Source organism: Eschrichtius robustus, chromosome 3, assembly GCF_028021215.1.
Source record: "Eschrichtius robustus isolate mEscRob2 chromosome 3, mEscRob2.pri, whole genome shotgun sequence".
NCBI classification, from domain to species: domain Eukaryota; kingdom Metazoa; phylum Chordata; class Mammalia; order Artiodactyla; family Eschrichtiidae; genus Eschrichtius; species Eschrichtius robustus.
Window position 1 is genome coordinate 180808376 of NC_090826.1, and position 14194 is coordinate 180822569.

At 35.2% G+C, this 14194-nt stretch overlaps 1 protein-coding gene across 1 annotated transcript in view; it reads left to right on the plus strand.

Annotated features, from left to right (window-relative positions):
- The window catches only part of CDC73 (cell division cycle 73), an 86819-nt gene extending 73289 nt beyond the window's left edge, over positions 1 to 13530 (plus strand). Inside the window, exons 14-17 of the mRNA XM_068541832.1 lie at positions 2063 to 2224; positions 4898 to 4998; positions 10792 to 10933; positions 11852 to 13530. Of these exons, the coding sequence (XP_068397933.1) occupies positions 2063 to 2224; positions 4898 to 4998; positions 10792 to 10933; positions 11852 to 11888 (442 nt within the window). The 3' untranslated portion in view covers positions 11889 to 13530. The remainder of the gene's footprint in view (positions 1 to 2062; positions 2225 to 4897; positions 4999 to 10791; positions 10934 to 11851) is intronic.
- Positions 13531 to 14194: the final 664 nt, after the last annotated feature.

The following is a 14194-nucleotide window of genomic DNA, read 5'->3' on the forward strand; positions in this document are numbered from 1 at the left end:
CATTGGAAGGTGAAGTCTTAACCACCACTGGACCACCAGGGAATTCCCGAAAACTATATTTTTAATCTGTGAAATATCCATAAAATTGTTCTGTTTTTCAAAATAACGTAAACTTAAAATCTGGAACTTGCCTCAGTATATCAACTCATTTGCATTTTATACTAAGAAAATTATTTTACTAGAACTGTTCTTGTTTAAACAGTAATGACTTTAATCATATCACCCATACTCCTTCACACTCATAGAATGCAAAGTGGAATAAATAAATTGCAAATATTGGATGAGTCAGTGGATATCATAATATTTCTCCAAATCACAAATATCCATCCAATCAGTTGTGCATCATTTCTGGTTGTATTCATTAGAGCACTTTTTGTTGTAAGTATTAAAAACCAACTCAAAGTGGCCTTATCAAAAAATAATTTATTAGCTCAATATAACTAGTCCTAGCTTCTGACACAGCTGGACTCAGTGCTAAATGAAGTGATCAGGAGTTAGTCTCTCTGTCTCTTAAGCAGGTTCTCCCGCTTCAGGGGCAAAGATGACCATCAGAAACTCCAGGTTACCAAAAATCCCAGGATTAAGTCTTATTTTCCTGGCTTGTATAACACATTTATTTCCGAACCAGTCACTGTGGTCAGGGTTGTTAATTCTTGCTTTAAATCCAAGTGAGGTCCAATTTGCAATTCCGAGATTTGATTATTCTTGCACTTGTCAGGGTGTTGGTTAGGGCTGGGGTGGGCATGGGGGGCAGGAAAACGGGTGGGCAGTGGGTTTATTTCTAGTTTACGTTATTTATATTACACTGAACTTAAACCCCAGAGTCCTAGCTTTATGAAAGAAGGAACTTCTGTTAGATTCTCTACCTTGAGCAGAATATGGGCTTTGTTTCCTCTTCCAGGAGTCTAGTGAAATATAGTGTCAATAAAAGACAAAGCTTAAGTTTAGTTAGTTTGCCAGTGCCTTCCGTGGATGGAAAGAAGTCTGCAGTGTTATTCTAACCTCTTTGAGTTCCCTTCTTTACTCAGTCTTTGGCCCAAGAGTTCTTTACTTCTTGCTAGCTAGCTCAGAGATGCCTTTAGAATGTTCTTCATACTTTATCCCACTTTGGAAAACTTTCTGACAGTTTCTTGTAAAGTTAAACATACCCAGTGATCCAACAGTTCCACTCATAGGTATTTATATAAGAGAAGTGAAAACATACGTCCACAAAAAGACTTATACCAGAGTGTTTATAGTAGTTTTATTTGTAATAACTGCAATTTTGGAACCACCCAAATGTACCACAGGAGAATGTATAAACAAATTGTGGCATATTCATACAATAGAAATTTATTCAGCAGTAAAAAAGAATTCATTGGTAGTTCACTACCAATATACCCCTCAGCATGGATGAATATCAGAAACATTAAATTGAATGAGAGAAGCCGGGCAAAGAAGAGTACAATCCTGTACGATTCCGCATATATGAATTCGTAGGACAGGCAAAACTCGTCTATGGTGATGGAAAGCAGAATTGTATGGTTGCCTGTTGGGGGAGGAGGATGGGGATTTACTGAAAGGTACAGGAGGAAACTTTTCTGGTCTGTTGCACATGTGCTGTATCCTGATGGGAGTGGTGGTTACCATGTGGAAAGGGGTGTTTGCTGGCGCTCCTGGGTAGACTGAGTCACCTAGCTAGCCACGTCGGCTCCATTTCAAGTGACCTTTGATTCATAGTAAAACTTCCCTCTTACTAGCATTGAGAAATCAAGGATTAGTGTGGTTGTTTATATAATCTTGAGGAATACTAAATGCTAGATGAAGGAATATAAATTGGGTGTCTGTGTGTGAGACTGACACACACACATACTGACTTCTGGCCTAAGTGAGCTTGAGTTCTACTTGGCATGGGAAGTAAAGACCCATACTCTTCAAGCATTATGATCTGTACATGCAGAGTGGGTTTATTTCAAAAAATAATGTTTTCGGTTTGAAAATATCATTATTTAAAAAATCATTTCAAAATACTATTTCTTTTCTTTTTAACGATTCCTGTGGAATCATTTCTGTTTTTTGAAAGGTTTGTCCCATCAGATGAAAAGAAGAAGCAAGGCTGCCAACGAGAAAATGAAACTCTAATACAGAGAAGAAAAGACCAGATGCAACCAGGGGGCACTGCAATTAGTGTCACAGTTCCTTACAGAGTAGTAGACCAGCCCCTTAAACTAATGCCTCAAGACTGGTAAATTAATCTGTATTTTTCACACAGTCATTAATTTTTTGTGTAATAAACGAGTATCAAATTTCATCATGAGCTCTAGATAGAACCTATCCTTGAAACCTGTGTTAATGTCTAATTTGGTCATCAGTAATGTTAACATTCTGGTAATACCTAAGTAATATATTTTGGATGTCTAAACTTTATTTTACTTATAAGAAGAAACACAAACTTCTGGAAAACTTGGAGAGTAAAAATTCTTTCCACTTGTCCATTTATTCTGGATCAGCTTTTAGAACAAAATTTTCAAATAGACATGTTGTTTTAGAGGGCCTATGTTTTAGATGTTTGATTTGGAGAATTCAAATTTTTTGGTTAGAAGTGATAAGTGTGAAAGCATTGTTACTTTTATTGTAAGGAAATAATTTAACGAAAATAGTAACATCACCCCGGTTCAGCTCTTTTATTGCATTAAAATGTCCTTTAATAAAATATTAAGCGTTTGGGTTGGCCAAAAAGTTCGTTCGGGTTTTCCCGTACGATGGTACGGAAAACCCGAACGAACTTTTTGGCCAACCCAATGTTTGTAATATAAAGTGCGTATAAATTCAGATACATGAATTACCTTAAATTATTTAATTAATCTAAGCCAGAGTAAAAATACAAAGTCTAAGTGTGCATCTCTGATATAGTGTAACACGTTGACGCATTAGCTGAAATGTACCTTTGACTCGTTAGTCTTCAGATGTTAGGAGGTGAAGCCATTGAGAATATTAGTATGTTAAAAATTTACTAAAGAATCAAGGGTTCTTGTATTAGAATTCTCTTTTAGTACCTAACAGAAATACTTAGAGTTATATATGAAGTGTTAAGATGAGAATTTCATATATCAAGTTTAAAACTTATAGGAAGTAGAAGGTTACATCATTTATATGTTTGCAGTTATTTACAGAAAACAATAATACACACAGTGTGTACAAGTGCCATCACTGTGCTTATGTTATACTGCTTTGTGTGTGTTAGCTTGGTCCTAGCCATTGGTGTCATAACCTAGGAATAATATTTTCCTTACCTTTCTTCTTCTTCTGTTCTCTGTTAATTGTCCTTTCAGGAGTTCACTGGGAATAGTATTTTTATTATCCTGCTCCCCTGCTAACCCTGTGAGACACAGTAGGATCTAGGGGACCTCTGTCTAGCAAATCCTCTTTACTTTGGCAGGTACCTTGGACCTTCAACTGTTGTATGGTGCAAGCTACATCATAAAATTAAGAGGCCATTTAATAGTGTGCTCCATTACCAAAGATGGTTTAGGCAGTATGGAGCATATATCCCATGAAGGAGGAAATTTTTTGTTTAAGATTTAATTTTAGCCTTAGAGATTTTGAGCAGGTTAAGAATTTTAAGCTGTGGTTTTTCATAGTAACTTTGATCACTGCTGTAAGTCTTTAACTTGAATAGAAGGTAACTTTGGCTTAATATTCTGTTGGATGTACAGAGTCTCCATCTAATGCAGTGATTATCAAAGTGTGGTCTGTGGACCTCTGAGCATTCCCAGGACCCTTTCAGGGAGTTGTAAGGTCAAAACTGTTTCCATTGTAACACTGAGTTGGCTATTCATGTGATTTCTTAGCCCCCATACAGGACAATAGCATAACCAGTGCACAAGATCAATCATTGATTTCCCTCCCTCTCTCCCACTCTGCTCTCTTCTCCACACTCCTCCCCTCCCTCCTTCTCTCTTCTGGCTAGTGGACTGTTCTCTAGTAGGCTTGTGCATTTCTGTAAAATAGGGGTAATAATAGTTTACCTCACAGGGTTGTTTTGAAGGTTAAATGTGTTAACATAAGTAAACTGCTTAGACCAGCACTGGCACATAGTAAATGCTCGTAGTAAATCTAATGAGTGTTAGTTATTATTGTTGATGTTATGATTTTGTTCCCACCTCTTTAGTTGTAGGCTTAAACTGTTGACGGCTTTTGTACTTATTATAATTTCTCAGTTTAATTAAATTTTTTGGAAGCTAATGAAATATGAGGGCCTAGAAAGAGATTTGTGCTTTTTAGGAAAATGAAGTTGAATGGCTGGGAAAAACAAGTTGCTTTAGAAAACACTTAGAGAATTTAGGGTGAGTGAAACAGTTGAAAAACAATTGAAAAAGTTTAAAAGTTTAGGTGATTTCTGTACTCAAATTATTTTCCAGATAATCAGAAGAACTCAAAATAAGGCCTTTCAGCTTTATAAAATGGTTAGCAAATTATTATAATTTATAACATTTTTAATTAAAGTGAAATATTCAAGATGCGTTTGAACTTTAAATGATTTTCTTTTAAAACTAACTTTTTCAATTAACAGATATACTACTGTTCCCTGTTGCATAAGCAAAATGGGCCCTTTAATTAATAGAAGGGGCAGAGATAAAAGGCTAAAAGGATCATGTATAGGACTGTGCATGTAACTATGTTTAAATGACTTAGATGTAAAAAACAACGCATGGGAAATGTAGCAATCATTATGTACTCTAATGGTAACATTGTAATGAAAAGTTATGGTAATGCAGTACTGTGTTTGCCGCACAGAAGTATTGACAGGAGACTATTGCAGGAATAATGATGAGACTCTTTCCATAAGGATTATAGTAACCAAGAATATCTGAGATACTCAGTCTCCACTCTTCCCTTCCCTCTTTTCTATTTATAGGGACCGGGTTGTAGCAGTTTTTGTGCAAGGTCCTGCATGGCAGTTCAAAGGTTGGCCGTGGCTTTTGCCTGATGGATCACCAGTCGACATATTTGCTAAAAGTAAGAGTCTCTGTATTTTTACTGCTTATCTAATACAGAAATGCTTTTGCTTTATTTATTTATTTATTTAAGAGCACACGGCTCTGCACGTGTGATGTGTACACCAGAGGATTCCTGTTAAGTACCACGTATTTTAATCTTTAAGCACCTGTGAAATATTTTAAAGCCTTTTTGGAACATTAATATTTTCTGTGTACTTATATCTAAAAGTGAATTATTGCCTATCCCTCAACATTAATAAATCATTAATATTGTTGCGTGTCCCTACACTTTTATTCACTTTGATAGCCAGTTTTTAAAGGGGTTGACTTTCGCCTGCTACTCCCACTATCTGGAGTGGTTGCTGCACGACTGGCCTTTTTCTGTTCATTTAGGTCTCAGCCAAGTAAGTACTCTCTCCTTTAGGGAGCCCTTCTCCGACCACCCTGGAAGTAGCCGTTACTTCCTCCCAGTTACTGCAGTGGTGACACTCACTTTTGCTTGACATGGTCTTATTTTCATATCTGTATGGTAAGTCCTCCCTGGCTAGAATGCCAGTTCCAGGATGGGAGCACCTCATCTGCCTCGTTCACTCTTGTATCATCAGCACAGACGAGAGCATGGCGTTGGGAAGCATTCGGTAGATACCTGTTAAATGGATAGATTTCATGTGTCTATGTCTTTTATTGACCATATTTTGGTATGTATTGATATACCAAAAGTAGATGAATTTAAGCTTGTCTTTTTATTGGTAGGGATATTCTAATTATCATTTAATTTGAGTACCCATTTAAGTTAGTAACATTAGTAAAATTACTTTTTAAAAAGCATCCTCATGAAACAGGTATGTTTGTTAGAAATAACAACTTTGGTTATTACGAATGGAGATTATGCTACTGTGAAACCCAGCTTTTTTTTTTTTTTTTTTTAAGTCAATTTTAGTTTTTGTTAGTGGTACCACCATTCTTCCAGGCTGGAAACTGCCCAAGCTTGAAAGGTTTTAATCGCTTATTCTCCTGCCTTCATTCAGTTTTAAAAATGAATTCTAATATGATGGTAGCTTTTTATGTTATTTCAGAAACCTGAGTAATGCACAGGTTTGATAAATAGAAGTCAAAGATACAGAGAATGGGAGTTTTAATGAAAGCAAAATGTCAGTGAACACTAATTTTGTTGTGTTTTACCTACTTGCTTGCCTTGTTGAATAGTACTATAATAAAAAATGATTAGAATGTCTTCAAGATATAAATGCTCTCTAAATTCATTGTTGTTTTTTTCAGATTGTTAGTCTTCAGAAATTTAGATAGGAACTTAGAGATTTTTTAAAAAGTTAACAATAATAATTTTCTTCCAAGAAGTATTCTCTTTCTCTTCAACCTTCCTTCTTTACTTATCAGCATTTACAATGAAAGTACTCTTGCCCCTTCCATCTTAAAAGGAAACAAAACCCTTTCCTCTTACCTCACCTTTTCTTCTAGCTCCCTCTCCTTTCCTTTTACAGCCAAGCCTTTGAAAGAATGGTCTCTACTCACTCACTTTCTGTTTGATTCTCAGGCTACTGTAGTTGTGCTTTCTTGCTTGCCCACTAAACTGTTCCCGCCAGACTCACCAGTGACCCAAATATTGGATACTTTTGATCTCTTTATCAGAATTTTACTCTCGATCCATTTCCTCCTTTTTAAATGTTCTTTTCTGAGGGCTTGTTAACATTTTCTCAGACACTAGCTACTCTTCCTCTGGCTTTCAGTGACATATTTGTGTTCCCGCTTCTCTTCTCCTTTAGTTACACATACTGTCTCAAGGAGATCTGATAGCCTTCAGTTACCATCTGTCCTCTGTTTCTAAAAGTTATGTCTCTGGCTTGATATTCTGGGCCTGCCTGTCTCACTGATGACCAGGTGACTCCTTGTGAAGTCCCATCAGTGTATCAGGACTCAGCCTGTTCCGAGCGGAATCTATTGTCTTATACTCTCTGTCATCCCCAAGCTGTTCTTTTCCTCAGTCAGTTTTTTTTTTAGTAATTTGCCTAAGCCAGAAATTTAGAAACATGTTATCTCTTAGCTTTTAGCTGGTCTCCTTGCGTTTAACTCTTGACTCTTCTAGCTCCTCACCTTTTCCCCATAACCCACATAGAAAATGATTATATCTATATAGCATAGGAGTAAACTGAGGGTACTTGGTAAAAAAATTATATTTTCTTCATATTGCACAGTAAGAAAATACAAAGGTTTAGAAAAGATTTTAAATATTGAATTGTATAAAATTTCCAAATAAAATCTTTTCAAAATTATGATAGATTTGAGCTTGTAACTGGATATAGCTTTTAAAAAATATTATTATTTTTTAAAAACTTATTTATTTTTGGCTGCATGGAGTCTTCATTGCTGCATGCGGGCTTTCTCTTGTTGTGGCGAGCGGGGGCTACTCTTCGTTGCAGTGCACGGGCTTCTCATTGTGGTGGCTTCTTCTGTTGTGGAGCACCGGCTCTAGGCATGCGGGCTCAGTAGTTGTGGTGCACGGGCTTAGTTGCTCCGCGGCATGAGGGATCTTTCCGGACCAGGGCTCGAACCCATGTACCCTGCACTGGCAGGTGGATTCTTAACCACTGCGCCACCAGGGAAGTCCCCAAAATATTATTTCTTATGCTTGAAATGGTTACGTACATTTGTTGATCAAGATTTTTAAATGATGATTTCTTCAAATTTTTTAGTTATCGTTGTGAAAACTTTTTCATTTAGTAATCTTCTGTATTATGTTGTCCCTTTGTCATTTGACATGCCATCATTTATCTACCGAAATACTATTTAAGAGCACCTTTCTATTTCTTTTCTTTCTTTGTTCCTGCAAAAAAGTGTTGACAACATTCATGCAGTTTGCAAAAAATGAACAATTCTGAATTGTGTGAAGTATTTTGCTTCAGTGTTCATTGTTTCCCCAGATAACTGGCTTCTTATAAAAAGAACTTTGTTTCTTCTATCTTTGCTGAGGCTTAAAAATTATTTATTTTATGAGTAAGAAACACTGGACTTACTGGAATTCCTCCAGGGAATTCCCTAGACGGGCAGCTGAGTTCTTGCTGGGGTTGGTTACACCTGCACTGCCCAAAACAGAAGCCACCAGCCACATTTGGCTGGTCCAAATTGAAATGTTCTGTCAGTGTAAAATATACACCAGACTTCAGAGACTTACACAGGACAAAAATAAATCTTGTCAATAATTTTATATTGATTACATGGTAAAATACATTTCAGATAAACTAGCTTAAATAAAACCTTAAAATAAAAAAAAAAGATGTTTTATGGTGTCTTGGTGTAAGTTTGCTTGCCACCATTGCTTCAGGCTAATAACATACTTTGTATGATGAGAGAAACCTTATGTTTCCTCATTTGTGACTTAACCTTTTTGGACTCTGATATTCAGTTTTAATTTAAAAAGTTGTGTATTCTATTGGAAAAATAAATACTGTGTAAACTAAATCTATTGAAATTAGTAAAGGGGATTATAGGCCTTTATATAAGGCTTTATTATTTATTTATTTTTAATTAATTAAATAATTAATTTTGGCTGCATTGGGTCTTCATTGTGGTGCACGGGCTTCTCATTGAGGTGGCTTCTCTTGTTGTGGAGCATGGGCTCTAGGCATGTGAGCTTCAGTAGTTGTGGCACGCGGGCTCAGTAGTTGTGAGTCGTGGGCTCTAGAGTGCAGGATCAGTAGTTGTGGCACACAGGCTTAGTTGCTCCGCGGCATGTGGCATCTTTCCGCGCCAGGGCTTGAACCCTTGTCCCCTGCATTGGCAGGTGGATTCTTAACCACTGCGCCACCAGGGAAGCCCTATATAAGGCTTTAGATAAGTCATTTTAAAAATTATAACTCATGTATTTTTAAGAATGATTTTTAAAGCAAATCATACTGAGAACATTAGAAAAGAGAAACATGTAGTAAGCACAATAGAGAGTATTCAAATATTGACTTCATTTAATTTAAAAGTTTAAAGAAACTTAAAAAGTATTTTTTACACATATAAATAATAATTATTTTGAAAGTGAGTTTTCTGAATCCTTAACAGATAGCCCCTTTAATGAATTGGTTTAAATTGATTAATTTGAATTAAATTCAAAATAAAAAATGTGCTCAATGAGGAGACCTTTATTTATGAAAGCAAATAATTTAGAAGTAATGTTTATGTGTTTTTGGGGGGCAAAAACAGACAAAATAAAAATTTTAACAAAATAAAAATGGTTTATTTTGTATTTCCATCAAGGAATTAGACCTTGATTAGTTAACATCAAAAGCCAGTAAGTCTGCAAGCAGTATGGAACAAACAATCTATAAATTAGCTACTTAAAAAAATTAACAGTCAATCATTTTCTCTTTAGAAACTCCTGATAATAGATGATAATGGTGATAGTAATGATCATATCTTATATGTTAGAAAAAAAGTAGAACATGGAAAAAAAAGCTAAACATCTTCCATGTGCACAAGTAAAACTAACACTCCACTGATGATAAACTGATTGCAAATACAATAATAAACTGGTGAGGATGGTCCAGCGGGATGATCAAGGAAGAAGATTCAAAGTCAGTGTTTATGGTCACCTGTTACCGTTTGGCAGCAGACACTTGTTGGGAAGTTTAGTCCTAGAGTCTTGAATCTCCCCAGCAACCAGAGATAGCGTTTGAAAACGAAAATCAGATAATTTCACCTCCTTGCTCCAAACTATCTAGTGGTTTACTATCACATTTGAAACAAAATTCAGATTTCTTATCATAGCTGAATAGGTTCTGCATATAGGACATTGCCTACAAAACTTGTTCTTGTTTGTAGGGCATTCCAAGCTTCCTTCCATCTAAGGGCCTTTGTATCAGCTGTTCCCTCTGCCTGAAATCCTCCTCTTCTAGATCTTTGCTAGACTTTCTTTTTATATCATGTAAATATCTATTTCCAGATAACCTTCTCCAGAGACCTTCCAGTTGTTTCTTCTTCCTTTTTCATCATTTCTTACCAAGTTCCGTTCTCACTTGCTAATTATCTCTTGAATCTTTCTTGTCATATGTGTATCTTCTCCCCAGTAGAGCAAATCTCTTTCTCCTCTAGATTACTATGCTGTATCATCAGTCTCTGCTATACACTCTGCAGTGATTCCCTACATCTCTTAGGTAAAAGTCCAAACTCCTGAATATGGCCTACAAGGCTGGCACTGCTCTGAACCTCTATGGTCTTAGCTTTTATTCATTCCCTATGTTATTTTTTTTTTTTTCCTCTACCTTACTTTGCATGATGCAATTTTGTTAAATTTCTTTAGTTCCTAGACTAAACCTTTTTCTCTTTGAGCATGTTCTTTTTGTTAACTGGATCACTTTTCTGTGTTTTGCCTAATTCTTACTCCACCCTGCCTATCTAAGCCTTTTCTGAATCCCATGATGTGGGTAAGAAGGGTACTCTCTTGTGTTTCTATGATATTCTACTACCTTTATCATACTGTATGTGAGTAGTCTTTTTCTTCTTCTTATCCTTCACTGGATCATATGCATTTTATTTTACCTCATTTTTTATTTCAAGCCCCAGGGGATGGCATGTATAAGCGTCAGTAAATTTTTGTTGAATGTTTTGGGAGACACTACAGTGCTCAGCCTCTATTTCAAAGATCACTTTGGTTATAATACAGCTTTGGTTGGTGGAAGAAAGGACTTTTTTTTTTTTTTTTAAGTTTTTTTGATTAATGTCTGTGTTTGGGTATTTTTATTATTCTATAAAATATTTTTATAATTTTGGTTGCAGTTTGAATAAAGAGTATTATTTCTTCCGCCTGTAGTTAAAGCCTTCCATCTCAAATATGATGAAGTTCGTCTGGATCCAAACGTTCAGAAATGGGATGTAACAGTATTAGAACTCAGCTATCACAAACGTCATCTGGATAGACCAGTTTTCTTACGATTCTGGGAAACCCTGGATAGGTAATCCTGATCCTAAAATGCACTTAACTTCTGCCTTATTTTAGTAATTTTCCTGCCTCCTTATTGGATTTTAAGTTCCTTGAAGCTGTGACCCATATCCCCCAACTCCCCTTTAAAACAGTGCCTAATTTGTTATTGATCTAAAATAGATAATTAACAAATATCTTTGTTATTACTGACTTGAACAAAGGGAGAAGGGGTTACAGCTTGGAAGAAAGAGCACTAATTCTGAGTCAGAAGACCTAGATTTTAGTCTTGATTTTGTGATTCGGCTCTAATGAACCGTGTGACTTTTCTGAACCTTGTTTTCTGTCTGTCCAGGGAACTTGGACTAAGTAAGTGATCCCTTCGTTTTTTGCCAGCACCGAAAGGTCTCTGACTCTGGACTTGAGTTATGGGTAGCTGGCTGCTCATGAAAGGAGTTCAGTTTTTGAATATATCTTAATTACTAGTACAAATTGAGTTCTTAAAGCCCTTTGCAATAATATCAGTTTTATAATTGGAAATTTAACAACAGCACGTGATCACAATACCACTGAATCTGTGGTTCTCATTTTTGGGTGCTCTGTAAAATCTGTAACTTTCTTGGTCTCTCACCGAATATTATGGGTTTCCTCAAAGTCATAGGTGATTGAGTTAACCCAGTAGTTATAATTGATAATATATTAAAGAGAATCATTTATTATCTAGCCAGAAGCCCTTAGATTATAGAAATTAATAAGAGGAATGTTTTTTCTGGCTTACTTCAGAAATCCTTATATTCCCAAAGGTTACAGTATCCGTTTTTTAGAAAGCAAAACATCCTGTTCCACTGTTGATTTTAAGTTTTTAAAAATGTCAACTTATTTTTACATGTAATATTCTAAAAATTCTAGAATTCTTATAATCATTATAACCTATTATAATATTATTTTTCAGGTACATGGTAAAGCACAAATCCCACTTGAGATTCTGAATTACTTGTTTTCCCGCTTTTCTGGAAATCTGGGCTAAGAAGCATGGATACACCGTGATCTAGAGACTGGGACTCAAGCTTTATGAATTTATCAAGAACTTAACAAATGAAGACGGTCACAGATCGATCTTTTATAAAACCTTATTTGATGATTTATGCTTCAAAGGGATGACGCCTGTCATATAAGCAAACTTTTTGGCTTACAACTATTTTTTTAATATTAGCCTTCTAGTCTGTAATGGAAATTGTATATTTTGATAGAATTTTTTTCTCCATTGGTTAAATTAGCATTACTTAAAATTTGTTTCTTTAGAAAATAAATACAGGTTACAAAAGTGTGTATATGTAGAGGTTATAAGGCTCTCTAAGCCATCTTGCTTCTGATTTTTCATTGCTCTATAATTCCTTTTATTGAAAATACTGTGTTATGAATGGTATTAATTTTAGTCTCTGGAACTTCCAAAACCAAGCAAAGGGATGTGACTATTTTGAATGAATCAAAATGTCAGCCTGTATGTGTACTATATCTGTACTTTCTCTTTATTTAAAAAGGAATAATGAAAAATCAAGAACAATTCATCACCTTTGGTTGAACTGTTCAGCTTTTCAAGACTTCTTTACTTACAATGAATACATTTAATGAATGTACATTCTTCTCACTGACTTTGGTAATTTTAAAACTTAGAGTGATATATTTCTATCTGTGATATCTTTCCACTTGAAAAATCTCAAAACACAGATTAAAAACCTAATAGGCTATAGTACTTTTTATTTTGGGAGCCAGAGTATGATCTGGGGGAAAGAAATGTATTAGTCCTACTGCAGTGTAACTCTGTCTTTTCTCATAAGTCCACCTTTGATTCTTTGTATGGTATAGGATTTTGAGTCTTCTATTTCTAGGCATGTTCTTATCTTCCATTATCTTTAAATATTGATAAACTCTCCCAGACACCAAAGAACATATTTGCTTAATTAAGTGTCTGAACAGAAACAAGATAAAAACACTGGTATTTTTATGTGCGTATTCAATATCGTATAAAATATAAAACCTATATTTTAACTTAGTAAAATATTTTACTACTTCTGTACTTTAGACGGAGTGTTGCATCCAAGGTACAACGAATGAGCATTTTTCTTGAGTCTTGATCCATCTTTTATTACTTAAACGCAGCTTGGAACCTTTACTCCCCTAAAGAGTTTTTGCCACTAGAATTGTTGCTGGTCATTCAGTTTATGTCATTTCCCACCCCAGGAATCTCTCGTAGGTTAACATATTTTATGTAAACATTTAGTTCCTTCTTATGTTAAGCTGACATTACCTGCCTCATTTTGAAATTTAATGCTGTCGTAAAAATGAGAAGCACTTAGTATTTATTTTTTAAGTAACCAAAAAAGTCCATGCCAATAATGAACAGAAAAAGTATTTATTCATATGGAATTCACTAGGTTCTTGAGGAAGAAAGCAGTCAGCGTTTTAAATTTTTAGATTTTAGGATATTTATAAGGTTTGAACAGACTCTGCCCCCCACCCCTTTCTTCCCTTCTCTGCATCCTCTCTTCTTGAAAAGAAAACTCAAATTTGTTCACATTAGAATGTCTCAGCATATAAATCTGTTTTCAAAATAAATTGTGTTGTATAAACTTTCTCCGTGATGAAATAGTCAAGGACTAGAATCTGTAATATTTTAATGTAAGATTACTTGTTAAGACTACTACAAGTGGACATGAACTACCTTTCTATAAAGATTTTTAGTATTTATACTTATGTATGAAATTTATAGAGTGTGGTTAAAATTGGGAACATCTGCTTTAAACAGGGTTTATTTTTCTATCTTGAATTTGCCTTACGTGTATTCAGAGGCTCTGGAAATAACATTAGGAAAAGTACAAATATGCTGTTTCATGTATTTGAAAATCAAACCCTTAGTATGTACTTTTTGTCTTTTTCTTTTCCTTTTTTTTTGACCTTCATTCCCTTATTTAGGTCCATGTAATTCATTTTATAGCCATTAATTCTAAGGAAAAAAGCTTCCAGCCCATCACTCTTCATCCTCTCATAGCTCCAGGTCCTGTAGCGGCACCTGTCACAGTGCCTTGCACACAGTAGGCATTCAGTACATATTTATGTGCACGAATGAGTGATGGATTCTCAGTGTAATTGATTTATTACAAAAAAGTACTTTGACTCTACTTGGTCTTGGAGTTTAAAAATACAGAATTGTAATTGTAATTCCCTGTAGGGAATGAAGAGTCCTATGCAGATAATTTTAATGGAAAGGAAGTACGCATTAGTAAGTTTGACTTAA